The sequence below is a fragment of the Sipha flava genome, unplaced genomic scaffold (genome assembly GCF_003268045.1).
Source record: "Sipha flava isolate LNK unplaced genomic scaffold, YSA_version1 220_pilon_pilon, whole genome shotgun sequence".
Taxonomy (NCBI): domain Eukaryota; kingdom Metazoa; phylum Arthropoda; class Insecta; order Hemiptera; family Aphididae; genus Sipha; species Sipha flava.
The window spans coordinates 439,898-455,053 of NW_020272849.1; the positions used below are offsets into that span (position 1 = coordinate 439,898).

The 15,156-nt window shown below is 31.6% G+C and overlaps 1 protein-coding gene across 2 annotated transcripts in view; it reads right to left on the reverse strand.

Annotated features, from left to right (window-relative positions):
• Nucleotides 1-15,033, reverse strand: part of LOC112683164 (neuroglobin-like) — a 64,049-nt gene extending 49,016 nt beyond the window's left edge. Inside the window, exons 1-2 of one of the 2 annotated variants that reach the window (XM_025554064.1) lie at nt 14,732-15,033; nt 14,337-14,641 (exon numbers count right to left, since the gene is read on the reverse strand). In XM_025554064.1, the coding sequence (XP_025409849.1) occupies nt 14,337-14,545 (209 nt within the window). In that variant the 5' untranslated portion in view covers nt 14,546-14,641; nt 14,732-15,033. Of the gene's footprint in view, nt 1-14,336 lie in introns of both variants that reach the window. The other variant, XM_025554063.1, reaches the window with a different exon arrangement.
• Between the last annotated feature and the right edge of the window lie 123 nt (nt 15,034-15,156).

Sequence of the window (15,156 nt, forward strand, 5' to 3'; positions counted from 1 at the left end):
CCTCTCCAAATCTGCATAATGTATACATTCTCTCAAAGACCGTCTAAAAGTACCTCGGTCTCTCAGAACTTGGTGAATTCTACTGAACATGGTTGGATAGGAACACGCCGACCAGGAAAACGATTTTCATACTCTCTTTGAGAAGCTCGAGTATTTCCATTACATAAACCATAAATAAAATGCAAGTTTACAAGTTTGGTATTTGAATAAGAAGGCATAACAGATAATACAAAAACAAACACTACACAATAACCTCTTACAATAACTGTATTAAAATTTGAGCACCACGGTCGACAAAATAAATAAATAAATAAATAAAACATGTTAATAACATTTGAATGACTTAGTCGAATTCGACGACTATACAATAAATTAAGATAATAATAATTACGACCAACATTTACATATCAATAACAAATTATGACAATTAAATAACGAGAATTGTTATCGAACGTTTTAAATAAATGTAGTAAAGCGGCATAATCAGTTTTTACTGTCAGTTTATCATGTATTAATTGCTTAAAATTTATTTTCGTTTTTCCGCACATAAGGTGGAATAGCGGCCCCTCCAAATAGTTTAATGAAAAAATGGAGTATACTGTTCTAAAGTTTATAACATTTTGAAGTTTTTGTGAAATTTGTACCTCCCTTTCTTAGAAATTTATTATTGTAAAATAATATTGAAATTAATTAAAATTTCGACAATTTGAAGTTTTAAAAGATTTGTATTATTTCTTTAACTCAAAAAATTAGGTGGGAACCTTGAAAGGTATGTTTTCTTAATGCTAGTTTTATGAGATTTTCAGTGGTGTATTCAAATTGATTATAGAATCAACGGTTCAGCAGATATGAACATTATTATGAATGAAACTTGCGTTCAATCAAAAAACACAAAAATCAAAATATCTCCCTTATTATTGAGAACTCGATAATGATCATATGGACTTTTTTTGTTGCATCTGAGCTGTAGAAGTACCTCTTGAAGTTTTATATATTTATCGTGCAACACCCTGTATATCCGTCATCCAATCCCCTAGGATAATGATGTTTTTCCAGCTTTTGTCATCTTTAGAACCTTATTTAATTTGTCATACAATTCTTCGACTTCATCATCATCGCGCGTTGTGGTTGGCATATATACTTGGATAATCGTTGTTATGTTGGATAGAAGTTAATTTTTACCATGATGATTCTGTCAGTACATTGATAATCTATATATATAAATAAGTGTACATTTTGAATACATTTTATAATTCAAGATCCACCAAACTGAATTTGATAAAAATTTCAGGACATATTGAGATTGGTATATAGATAGTTTCTGTGAAGTTTGTATGCTGTACAATAAGTGGTTCCGGAGTTATACCTCTTAAGTGCACACCTGACGACATGGCCAAAAACAACATACATACAGCTGCACATACATATTGTCGCCTCAGTTCAAGTCTGCATTAACTCAAAAATATACAGAATTGAGTTATCTACGTGATATTATTTGCAAAATTACGACGATTATCGAAATCGATTATAACGATTATCGTGAAGCGTGTGAACATTTGAGTTTATTGGAAATTGATGCACATTGCGATTCATCACTTCATGATGCGTCGATCGCTTCATCTCTACATCAAATACGTATTCTGTATGACATAATAATAACAACATGTTTCCATCGAATCCGATCGAATTGTGGAATAAATATCGAGATATTATGACAAAATACTTTTTGATTCTAATGCACCAAACTTATTCCTCTTTCTAGGACTACGCTTAGGTGTTCAACACTGGTTAGACATGACTGTACAACACGATTATTTTACAATATACCCGAGGCCCAGTAAATTAGATTATAATATGTGTACAGTTACGAACCACAATGCATTTCCGGTAACTGGAATATATTTATTTACGAAATTCTCCAGGGACGAGACGTTTACGTGCAGTGCTCACGCGATTATCATGTCAAATATAATATATTTTATATTAGTTTGTGTATGAATGTGTAGATATTTATTTTTTTAAGTCTGCAGTAATCGAAATACGCCCAAGCAAGTTTCGAAATTAAATTAGCATGTTCGACAGTATTATTGAAATGGAAATAAGTGCCATTATTATTCCTATATACAGGGATAATGTCCTGGGTAATATAAACATTAAGTCTATTTCCACATTGTTATGAATATACTCGACGTGAAAAGGGTGCATCCGTTAATAGAATGTTTTTTACCTTCGGGCCTGTATATGTGTGTGTGTGTGAGTGTGAATTTTGTATTTCGACGGATTTCGTTGCAGAACATCACAACCAGTGTTTATTTCAGGGGGTGGCCGGGAGGGTAATACCCCCATCCAATAAAATGTATGACATTATTACGTAAACTACATATAATTTTGATGAGATAATATGTGAAACGAGTTATTGTACAATCGTGAGTTATTTTGTGACGCACGGTTGATAAAAAAATAAAATAAATATTTAATATAATATTTTTTTGGGTATTGCCTGTAGGCAATTCAAATTCAGGTAATATTAATGTCACAATAAAAAATAAGCGAGCATAAATATTTTTTTTAATTTTTTCTATTAACATGTAAGCAAATTATTATATTATTATTATTATTATAGTTATCTAAATGTATATAAGAGAGAACACGTATTAATTCTTCTGTGATAGTCGTGTGACACGACGACTACGGAAACATGCGTTATTTTAATTGTTACTTTTATAAAAATTATATTTTTTGTGTCTATACGTACAATTTTGTTCGGTGTATACGACATACCTCTTTGTATTATATATCAATAGTCAATTAATGTGTATAAAATTGTATGTTAACATAATTGTTTTTAGATTCTTTATCGCATGTGAGTAATTTTTAAAATGTGCTGTCGTCTGTCTACGCGTATGTTAACGTATGTATAGTAAATGTCTGTTCTATTTATTTTCATACAATTAACCAACGTTAGATTTTTAAGAATCTACGTATTCGTAGGTATCTATCTAATTAGTATTAGATAAATTAAGCTTAAAACGATACTTTTACTTCCCTTAATTATTTACTTTTAAGGCATACCCACTTGGAAATTTATGATAACCCCCCCCCCCCCCCCCCCCCCCCGCGCCCGCGTAAAAATAACCCCCCCCCCCCCCCCCCCCCGGGATAGAAGGTTTGAAATAAACACTGATCACAACCGATTACAGTTGTTACACTACATATATATATATTGTTTTATACAAAAACTTTGTTAAACGAAGGTTCACGTAAATTTCCAGAAAAATAGTTTTAAAGGTTAACCAAATTATCCTTTTTCTAGGTTCATTAGACTGTGTTTTCGCTTAAATATCATTGTTTTTATTATAATTTCCAATTTAAACGAGTAAAATTCATTTGAATACGTATGAAATATGATATATCAATACTATTGTTGAATTGGAACCCAAAAACATGATCGATTCGTTGACGGAGAAAGTAATTTCCGTATACATTTTAATTCAGTGATTCCCAACCTAGGAGGCGCGCCCCCCTTGGGGGACGTATACACAACGCTGGGGAGGCGCAAGCAGTCATCACAAAGTAACATTTTTATTTATCAAATTTTATTATATTTAAAATGAAGAGAAAAAATGAAAAATTAACAAGGACTGGTTATAGTTATAGATTATAGAATATAGGGTCGTTAAAGTCGATAAAGTAATCGATAAAGATTACAAGTGTTTAACCATAGTGCACCATGCCACATCGTCCGTAAATTAATCAGTTCAATAAGAGAAAACCAGGAGAAAAAAGTATTAGATTAGTTTAGACGCGATTTAGTTTTATTTTGCAGTTGCTCAGTGCACATCAATGCCGTAGTACGTAGTTGTACTAAAATTATAATTTTTTTCAATTTATAGGTGGGGGGGCGTGAGATTTTTGAAAATCTACAAAGGGGGCGTAGAATAAATAAGGTTGGGAACCACTGTTTTAATTGTACTAATAAACAGGGTGTTATTACAAATAAATTATTAGTTATACTATAATCAGTGATGTAAAAATACCATATTTTATTTTTTAATTGTGTAATACGTGTATTATACGTGTATTAAACGTGTATAATACAGTATTTTACGAAAATGTTATGATGTTTACATAATTGTTAAATCTATAACTGCCGGAGTGTAATAAGAATGTAAGCAATACTATTAGACATTATTAGGTCGACTCGTAGTAAAAAGAAACAGTAACTAACGTTTAGGAACTTCAATTAATTGTAACTTATAGCCTGTAGGTAATTAAATAGAATTAATAGAATTTAGTATAATATTATACTGTGGTCTACTGTCTACGATTATGACTTATGACTTGAGTTTATGACTTAGCACTTATCGCACGTATCATTAAGATTTACAAATATTTCGACTAGAATCATGAAACTTAAGTTTATAGGTCTATCGTCTATAGCTAGAATAGTTCTTTATAATGGACAACGATGCTTGTTCTTTATAATCTCTTTTCTATGATCGATGGCAACCGGCAACCACCTACCAATAACCATGTTAATTGTGTGACCGTTCTCTGTCGTTTTATTACTGTTATCTATCACTTATCAATTATCGCTGATTTTTTATTTTTACCACTTGTATTTTATTTTTTTATACATGACGTACAATACGCCTGTTTAATACAATATTATATAATATATATTATACAATTTACATCACTGGTTATATTACACACATGCATTATGACTTATTAATAATATTAATTAATAAGGGTATTGGTATACACATTATTTAAAGTTATAATAAAAAATAATTGTTAAATAATTGTTTAGTTTTATATAAAAACTGAAAGGCGGAATTTATACCTGGAACTACGTTGATCATTTCTTGTTCGTTTTAAATAAACAACTATGAATTTTTCTAGTAAAAAATAATCTTTCTTCGGTTAAAACAAATGTTTTTTTTAATCAAACATTTTAACGAATCGCGGAAATAATCTTGATGTAACAACTTTGGACATGATCGTTTTCACGGTGCATTCACTTTCGTGAACATTTTATCAGTAGTTTTCCATGAATTATTACTACATTAATATTTATTGGTTAAATTATTCATGTACCGAGATGTGTTCAAAGCATTTTCATTACAATTTCTATGATGTAATTTTCAAGAAACATTTACATGAAATGTATTGAATATACTAATCAATACCTAATGACAGATTGATGGTTTCATAAATTTATAATATTTTCTAAATTACACTCAACATTAATGTTAAATAATATTTTAATGAATGATTAAAATGAAAGAATCGATTAAGGTTTTCGGAGGTCCATCTAATATTTTTTTAGTTGTGGAGAACATACACTCTTGAAATAGAACCAGCATTAGGTCCAAAACATTATCACATCACTGAAGGCATATTTGAGTAAAAGAAAGAGGTAATTTAAACGATGGATATTTTCATTTTGAAACTAAAATATTTTTTTTATGCCAACACTGAATTAATATGTAGAAGACAATAACATTCGAACGTTTTATTCTTATAAATCATAAAATACATTTTTTTTCACATTAGTTTATTTTATTGACATACGAGAAAGCAATTTTAATATCCATTTATTCAATATAAATATTTTAAAACGAAAACACAAATTATAATCAAATTTGGTTATTCTTTTGTCTTAAATAAAAAAAAAAACGCTTAATAAAAATAATAAATATGTATACATAACATAAATAATCAAAATCAAAATTAACAATTTAATATACTGATACAATATAGCCGTAGCGTTTATACTAGCACGTATACGTGCTCGTAAATACAACAATAATTACGTATCGAAGGAACTGAATTTCTAAGTACCTATTCATTATTTATCGTCGAACCAAATCTAAATCGATTTTTTCGAATTTCTGTTTTATGCATATATCCCTTGGTTTTCGTAGCTTTACCGTCCATCGCACACGCGACTAGCGTGCGTAGAAATATGCGTATTTAAATATTACATGGCAGCATCTGATAATTTACATACAGTCGAACTTGGTTAACTCGAAGTTGAAAGGACCGGAGTAAAAGTTCGAGTTATCCAAAAAAAAAATTTTAAACAGTACTGTATATTAATTCCTGTATTTATTATAAATAAAATATTTAATGTGCAATAAAAATTAGTTACTATGTATTTATATGTATGTATATATATGTAATTTTAAAAAGGTAGGCAATGCATGTACATATAAACAAAGGTTAAAAAATTATTTAAAAAAAGTATTTATTTTTGTTTGATTTTGCTGTTGATTACAGCGTTTGTAGTGAATCGTTCTATTTTATTCAAAGCTTCAAAAAGTTCATCACTGACCTCTCCTTTGTTTTCGATAAATCGCCTTAATTCATTAATATGCATCCGTGCTTGTAAATGTGCTCAAAACTTCGAGTTATCCAAGAAAATATTCGAGTTAAACAAGATTTTTTTACATTGTTTGAATAAGAAATTCTAGAGACCGGAGTAAAAGTTCGAGGTATCGACGATTTCGAGTAAAAGAAGGTCGAGATAACCAAGTTCGATTGTATTATAATCTACTCTTTAAGGTCTGAAGACACTCAAGTTTTAAGAAATTATCATAACATTGAATGAATAGCGCAATTAAATGAACGTAAGACGTGCTGCACGGGTATAACCGAATCTATACAAGTGGCAGTATTATTAGAATGGGTTTGAGGAGAAATCCATGTAGAGAATACCATAGGGTCCAGCGAAACAACGTGCGCCGCATCCTTAATATACGCTACTAATCCAACAGTCGATCCGGAACACACAATCGTCACATTTTGCCGTTGGGCGTGGTGCAGTGTTACATTATTTGACCACAACATCCGTTTTATGATTATTATATTATCGATATCGTTTAGGAACGCGTCCACGTCGTAACTCTGACGTAAGTTCAGACCGACGAAAGCCATTATTGAAACACTACGCATCGGCTCCGTCCGCGACAGTCGTACGAATCGCATATTAATGACGCGGTTTACAAGGTGGTCTCGGCCATGACGCACGGCAGACTTGCATCGATTAACATTTAAATTCAATATCCGGTGCAAATCCTCAGCAGTAAAAATCAACGATTGAAGCCGTTTTTTCCGCATTCACCCACAATCCTCTCCACTGCAGCCCAGCGGCTGAGTCAAGTGAACATTGTATTATTATTATTATTATTATTATTATTATTATTATAACAACCAGCTACATAGACGATAGTCAGATGTCTTTTCGGTAAGGTTAATTAATTCCTCTTCTCTCATCATCCGATCGCGTGTAAAAAAATTCAGCTGTATAGTACGATTAAGTTTGTCGACAAGTGCTATACTGCACCATAACATACACTATATCAACTCATGGCCTACCGTCATCGCATCCTTTTCATATAATATTAGTTTTTGATTGAATAATTCACTTGGATTTAAACTTTAAACCCTAAAGGGGTATATAGGCAAAATCCTATGTTTCAAAACGTCGTATACGTCGTTTGATACCCCAATCTCTTTCTCTTTCTGTTCTCTCTCTCTCCACCTCTCATTGTTTACATATATTATAAATGATCTATAGACATAAATTTAACATATAATAATGATACATATAAATACGATGTTACCGTTTATTTACACACATGAACACGCGAATATATAATATAGTAGCGCATCTAAAACTCATTTAAGTGGAAAAAACAGGGGAATACGCAAATAATGCTTACAAAAATAATGTAATATTTAGTTATTTTTACTTATTTCACTTCATATATATAAATAAATATTTTATATTTTATTATCGGTTATTTTTTCTTAAACGGTATCAGATAATTTTGTGCAGAGTGATTTATAATTAATTTTACTTAATTAAGCTTATTAAGATGGTTTTTAGATTTCTTCCAAAGAATATTTTCATCTATTGTTATTTTAAAATTTAAAAATTTTAAAAATTCGCTTGATTAGGACTTGGTCTTACAATTTGGTCCTATAGGATAAACTAAGATAAAAGTTTTCCGTTATCTGTACTACCTACCTAATATATCGATGTATGATAGAAATATAATGAAATCAATCATATTCGTACATATCTAAAGCTTTTCGTACATTGGATATTGATCGCTTTGTTCTTTAAAGTGAAAGGAAAATTGTCGTTTATTAAATTGCACTATTATCGTATATTAATTTTCTGAATATTGATTCGGTGATGTAGAAATAGGAACAAATGAAAATACTTCGCATATATTATTTTTAATTGTTACTAATAGCGTAAACGCCGAGACATGCCTCATGGCCGATAGTGATTAATCAATAATTGTTATTAAAAAAAATTCACTGTTAGTGGGAGTATCGACATGTTCTCCCTTCAAATCCGCCATTTTATTTTAAACAGCACTTGCAGATTGCTCGTTATGAGGTGAATAATATAATAGTGCATTAATAATATTGTACGAATCAGTGGTGCACAGAGAAGTGAACAAGTAATGCAACTGCATGTACTCCTGAAGGAAGTGGGAGCCAAGATCAACGGGTGTCGTAGAGATCTGAGGGATTGCTGTTACAGAAATACTTAATAGTAACATCGAACTTATATAATATTCATGTATTGGAGTAAAAAAAAAAAATGATTTATATTGTTTAATTACTAATAAAAAAAATAAAATCTTTGAAAATAAGAAATTAATCAATATTCAAAAAAATTATGAATTTTCTAAAATTAAATACTCACAGGTCGTATGAAGTTTACCGTATAAATAATTAAATAAAACAAGAATGCGTACGTTCGTGATCGCCGATACCTTTTTAAGCTACACGATTCCATACGATTTTACCTGATTTTTAACTACACAATTACGTACGAATTCTTAAATGCTGATGCCAATTTTTCATACCAGTATTGGTGTATACCACGTACCTATATGAGAGAACTTAAAAAAGTTAATAAATATTTTGTGTTGTATTGCTTTTATTACCTATGTTTATTGTTAATGATATTAAATATAACAGATATAACAAAATTTTGTTATTTCCGTTATATTATACGGTATTTTCCGAGTTTCAGTAAAAGTAGTAGGTTATAGATGTCAAGGAATTCAAATTTAAGCATTTTTCAAATAATTTATTAACATTAATTTCATTCAAATAAAAACTGTCGATTTGTTAATTACTTTTATTTTATTTAGTTATCCTCATTTTATTTATTATTTTATTAGGGCCGGTTTCACTAACAAGAGTTAAAGTGCAAGTTACCAATAACTCAAGGTTAACTCAAAAAAATAATTTCACGATTTAGAGTTAAGGGGTAACATCAAGTTATCGAAAATCTTAACTCCCAGATTTTAACTCCTAATAATTTTGAGTGTTAAAAGATAACTCTTAGTTCAAACAACAGTATTAAAACGTGTTATTACTGTTAACATATTTTTTGCTTTCAATAATGATTATTGTGTGTCGTATTTGAATATTTCGTTTTTGCATACAATTTTTCTGCCTGTGAAGATACTATTATAATGTATCGTAGAATATTATTTGATAACGAGAGTGAGAGCGATAACGACGACATTATTATTGCGATGCAACGAAGACCGCGAATAATAATTTAAATAATAAAAATAATAATTTTTCATTACATTATATTGCTTTATACTTATTGAAACATTTTAAAATTTAATATGAAAATTTTAATTTTAATTTTTTTGTAACCATTCAGGCTCAATGTCCCCTATAGAGAACATACTCCTAAATTCGTCAAAATCTAAAAATAAATTTTTTTTAAAACATTTTACTCTTATTATTGTCCATAGTAAAATGAATAAGCAATACAATTTTTTTTATCTCTATAAGAAATTAATTTGGGTCTGAAAGGGTTAACGTTTTCAGCGTTATCAATTCAATGAGCGGTGTTATCAATGCTATAAGTGGAAAATGAGAGGGAATCCTGGTTAATACCAGCAATTAATTAGCTAACCTGAGATTTACTAACTTCCACTTATAAACTGGTGGTGAAACTGAAATAATGATAACTTGGGGTTACTGATAAACTCAGAGTTAATTAATCTCAACTTTAACTCTTTAATGGTGAAACCGGCCCTTACTAATTTTTACTATGAACTATTATAAAACTGTTTTTGTATATGTATTCTATATTTAGATATAATACGGTAAAATTAGTAAATTTGACAACGTTGCATACAATTTCATACGCATAGTGTTTATTTTTCTTATCCACCTTTTTGTTATCCATCTACAAACGTACGCAATTGTGTTCTACCCAAATAATTATTAGTTTTTTTAAAAACATTATCTGAATTAATTGAATGGACTAGTGAACCATAATAATAGTATTAAATAATTATAATTTTATTTTATTTTATTACATTTATACACTTTCAGACTTCTCTCAAAATTAATTTCACTTTTTCTTCGATCGTCTATTCTAGATATAAAGCCTTATAATTAATAATATAATATTGTTTTTATTATTGCATCGGTGCTATTAACTAAGAAACAATATCAATGATCACATTGGATAATAAATATTAAATAGTTCAATATATATTTGAACTACAGTACGTAATTGGTATACACTACTATATGGTATTATATGATTTACCATTTATGATAATATGATAGAGGTAGAATGTAAAAGAAAATCATAATATTATCTATCGTCATTCGGTGTTTAGCCAGCAGATATTGTAAATAGGTACTTATGTTTTGAATATTAATTTTAATCTACAATTAATCAAATTTCTATTCGGTGAAATTTAATTTAGTAAATTACCAAGTACATAATTATATACAAGTTGATTACCATTACATTTGTATTTACTACTACTCATGATAAAATAATTGGTTCTTGAGTAAGATAAATATTTTATTTTATAAACAACAATTTAGAGGAGCTCTTGCTCTTGATACAGTAGGCAGTAGATTAGGCACTAAATAGTTGGATGGGCGTAATTTTATTTAACTTCATGTGCTCTCAAAAATCCTCTGCACGTCACCGGTACGTATAAGAATACAAACGGGATCTATCGTATCAGAATGTATTTAGTATTCGCCGACACGTTTTGATAACGTATTGATGTGCACAAAGGGTAGGATTGTTAACTTTTCCGTTCCGTTTGCATTTAATTTTGTCCGTTTAGAAACATCATCACTGCTCGTTAGCTAAGTGAAAGGGTGTGTTCGTTCCAGAAAGAAGACGAAAACTAATTTAATTCGCTAGGCACGTATAAAAAGTCAAGTGTAAATTAACCGCGGAAAAACTTAGAAATTACAATAAAAAAAAATGCTTACGTTCCTTGAATTTTGAACAGCATATTGAAAAAATTCACCAAATTTATTTTTATTTTGTAATTTTAGTCTAAACGATATTTTATAAAGTTGAATGGAAAAAATGTTTGATTTGGCCTTAAAACTACTATTAACCGATTGTATAATACGAATACATGTTGGCTAATATTAAATATCACGTAAACGTTGATAAACTTAAAATAAAATTTAAAATTCACGTTTTGTATTCAAAAATACCCTAAAAAATCTTTTAGAATTCTAAATTCTTCTAAAATACGGAGAAAATTATTTTGAAAAAGAAAAATTTTCAAAATTTCTCATTCATAAATGTACGAAACGAATTTGTGACAATACAAGCATCGCAAAGTAAACTTTGGAAAATAATGCACAAAGTGAAAATTATTACACGTAATAGAACCGTAGAGAGAGAAACCTACAGGGTCCCACAAATGTTGGTCTGTCTATCATGTGCTTTGTCTGGTAAGCCGTCCCGAATTTCCGGAACCTTCCGTTAACGCCTGTGCCCGCGGAAGATTCCTCCCCAAACCCTTACGCGCTATATTGTCTGTTCTGATATATATATATATATAACTGAATTACTCGACTTTGCCCGTAAAAATAAATGCTTATTTTTATGTTAGGTTAGGTTACTATATATATATATATATTATAATCGTGGTTTTTATAAATTCTATTGTAAATCAGACAATACTTGTTTATAGGTATTAAGAATAACAGAAAAAGCTTTTTTACTTAATATTCTGAGAATCACCTATGAAATAAATTTAAAAAAAATAATTATAATTACTTAATTAACGTATAGAATTGAAATAAAGTTTAAACCTTGTTTCGTGATATACTCTTTCGTTAAATAAAGAAATCGAAATAATTGACTGAGTGGTTTCAGGGTACATGTGTGACAAAGATTCCATTTACGTATTTATATATAGATATACGAATATAGTACACAAGTGAGCTACGGACAGAATTATTTAAAATACGCATAAGAATATAATTATAAACCATGGACTGTTATCAGGGTTGGGATTAAATAAATATTTTTATCAGGATAAGTTTTAGGTTTAAGAAAAATAAATTTTTATCTAGAAAAAAAAATTGTTTTATACCTTTAAGTCTATATTCTTGATACTAGTATAGTACTCAGTACTTCAATATTGTTTAAACACAGACTACATGCATGATGTTGGTAGTTGACATCATTATTAGTCAATATTCAATAAGTATAAAAGAAAAACTATTTTGCACATGTAATGTGTCACAGTAAATGTTGATTATTGTACACTTTCATAACAGTTTTAATATGTATTTAAATATATATTAGTAAAGATACTTGTTATATCGTTTATATTATACACATAGTTTTGTTAACCAAAGAACAAAGATTTGCTAACCGAACTATTATAAAGAGATTCATTTATATTTTTATTTTTTCATTTTATATAATCATTCAACACATATATTAAGTAAACGCTTTAAGTGCAATCAAGATGAATTGGTAGCTGAAATAACGTTGTTACAACAAAACAAATTGAAATCAACTGTGATGCTAAAATACTTTAAGTTTGGCTTCAATGGTTAAAATAATTTGATAAACATTTTATTTTTGAACTATTTATTATTGCGATAAAGTAATTTGCAGTAATGTCAGTTACAAGTTATACATGTAAACGATCATTTACTAAATTAATATTGATGAAGTCAAAATGAAGAAGTACTATGCTTCAAGTGAGATTAAATAGCTCAATGCTTTTAACTGTAGAGCGAGAAATGGCTAAAAATGTAAATCGTAATGACATTATTGACTTAACGTAGAATTGTGTTATGGTCAATTATAATTATTTTTCAAATTATAATATTGAGTATATTTTTGTTTATTTTCACTATTCAAATATAATACTCAAATCATTTGAAGTGTTTTATATTTAATTTGTTTTATCGTAAATTATTTTAAATTATAGTGATGAAGACAGTTATAACAATAAAGAAATGGCCATTGAGTCACTTTTTTTAAGAAAAAAAATTTGAAATTCAACAATTATTTAGACATTTGTATGTACATTTTTACCAGCATTTTGAACGCCTAAGATATCTTCTATTGTGAATGGGGAAGGGCAGTGATAGAGACCTTCTGCAACCTTCTGCATACCCTAAAAAATAGGTCTGTGCACGCCTATGGTTATACGTACAATAAATAAAAGAACGCTATTCGATGATAAAAATAATAATGCAAAAATCAATTAAATAGATGAGATCTTAAAGAGTAGCTCACTAGTGTAATTTTCTTACTAATAAATATTTATAATCACTTTTCCGGATAATTTAATAGCTCACCAACCTAACGTAACAAAAACATCTACTCTGTATTTGAGCGATGGATTAACGGTTAGTCACTAACCTAACCGGGATCATAACGAAAACGTTTATAAATCACTATTATTATTTCGTAATCGTTGCTATCGGGGTGGTTTAAAAATTCAAATTTCAAGTATTAACTATCGATAAAATCAAATTTTAGTAAAAATTCGTATTTTGTTTTTGTGTACAGACGTATTTATCTGGATAAATGAATTTCTTATCAAAAATAATCGTACGGATAACGTGCAACCATCTATCTGGACGAGATAAAATATAACTAAACAACGATCTTAACGTTGACCCCGTGGTGGACATTGTGCAGTAGATTTTATCGTACGACGTGCACCGCCGCCGCTTATTCGTAGGGAACGCGACGCGATCATAATCGCGGTTGGTCGCGAAACGCGCACCTGGACACCCACATCTTTCCAGACGGTTTACGTGAACAACGCGCGGGATGGTCCGCGCGGAAATGTATTATTGGTACACGTGAAACGGAGTACTTTCAACGACGACGACGACGACGACGACGACGCGCCGGTGACGATGACAACGTACGTATGTCAACACAAAACGCAGCGGTTTAACGGCAACGGTGCCCCGGGGGTCGCGATACCGTTACCAGCGAAGCGCGCACGCTAGATCGTTGTTGTACCCACTTGATGAACATGTACACGCCAGTGGGTTCCATCGCTCTGGAAATGCCTTTCCACGACGCGATCATGCTGTACTTCTGCTTGGCCGTGAGCGGCAGCCGGGGGTCCGGGGGCCCGGGACTAGGCGGCTCCTCCAGCCGATTCTTGTGCTTGCCGCCGCGTTCGTCGCCGGACGCGGCCGAGCTGGCCAACTTGCCCAGGTCGCAGCCCATACGCGTGCCGATAGAGCCCGCCTCGGGGCCGGCCTTCCCGTGTTCGCGTTCGCGTCCGCTGGCCCGTCTACGTCACGATGCGACCGTCCGCGTCAACTTCGGTTCACGCGCGCCCGCGCACTTGAATTATTCTCTATCCCTCTCTCTCTCTATATATATCTATTTATATATCTATCTATTATCTACCTGTACCGCTGCGTACCACTTGTTATCTCGCAGGACCACCGCTTTCGTTGTCCTCTCCCGTCCGGTTAAACGACGAGAATCCCGGTCACGACGACCGAAGCAACGCGCCGACGGGCTACGGCTCTCGCACTCCACACGGCCACCGCACAGGGCACGCGGCCACACAACGTTGGCTGGCACTGGCGACCGTGCCGCGCGCATACACCGTACGAGATGCGACCGACACGACGACGACCGCGCCACGTTCTTCCGGCCGCAACGCTCGTACAGCACTACCGCGCGCCGTTTTCCCCGACCGAAAGAACGGCCGACCGTTGCCGCCACCGCTACCGCCGCCGCCGCAGACCGCACTACGCACACACGCGCGCGCAATCACACAAACACACACACACACACACACACACACACACACACACACACACACA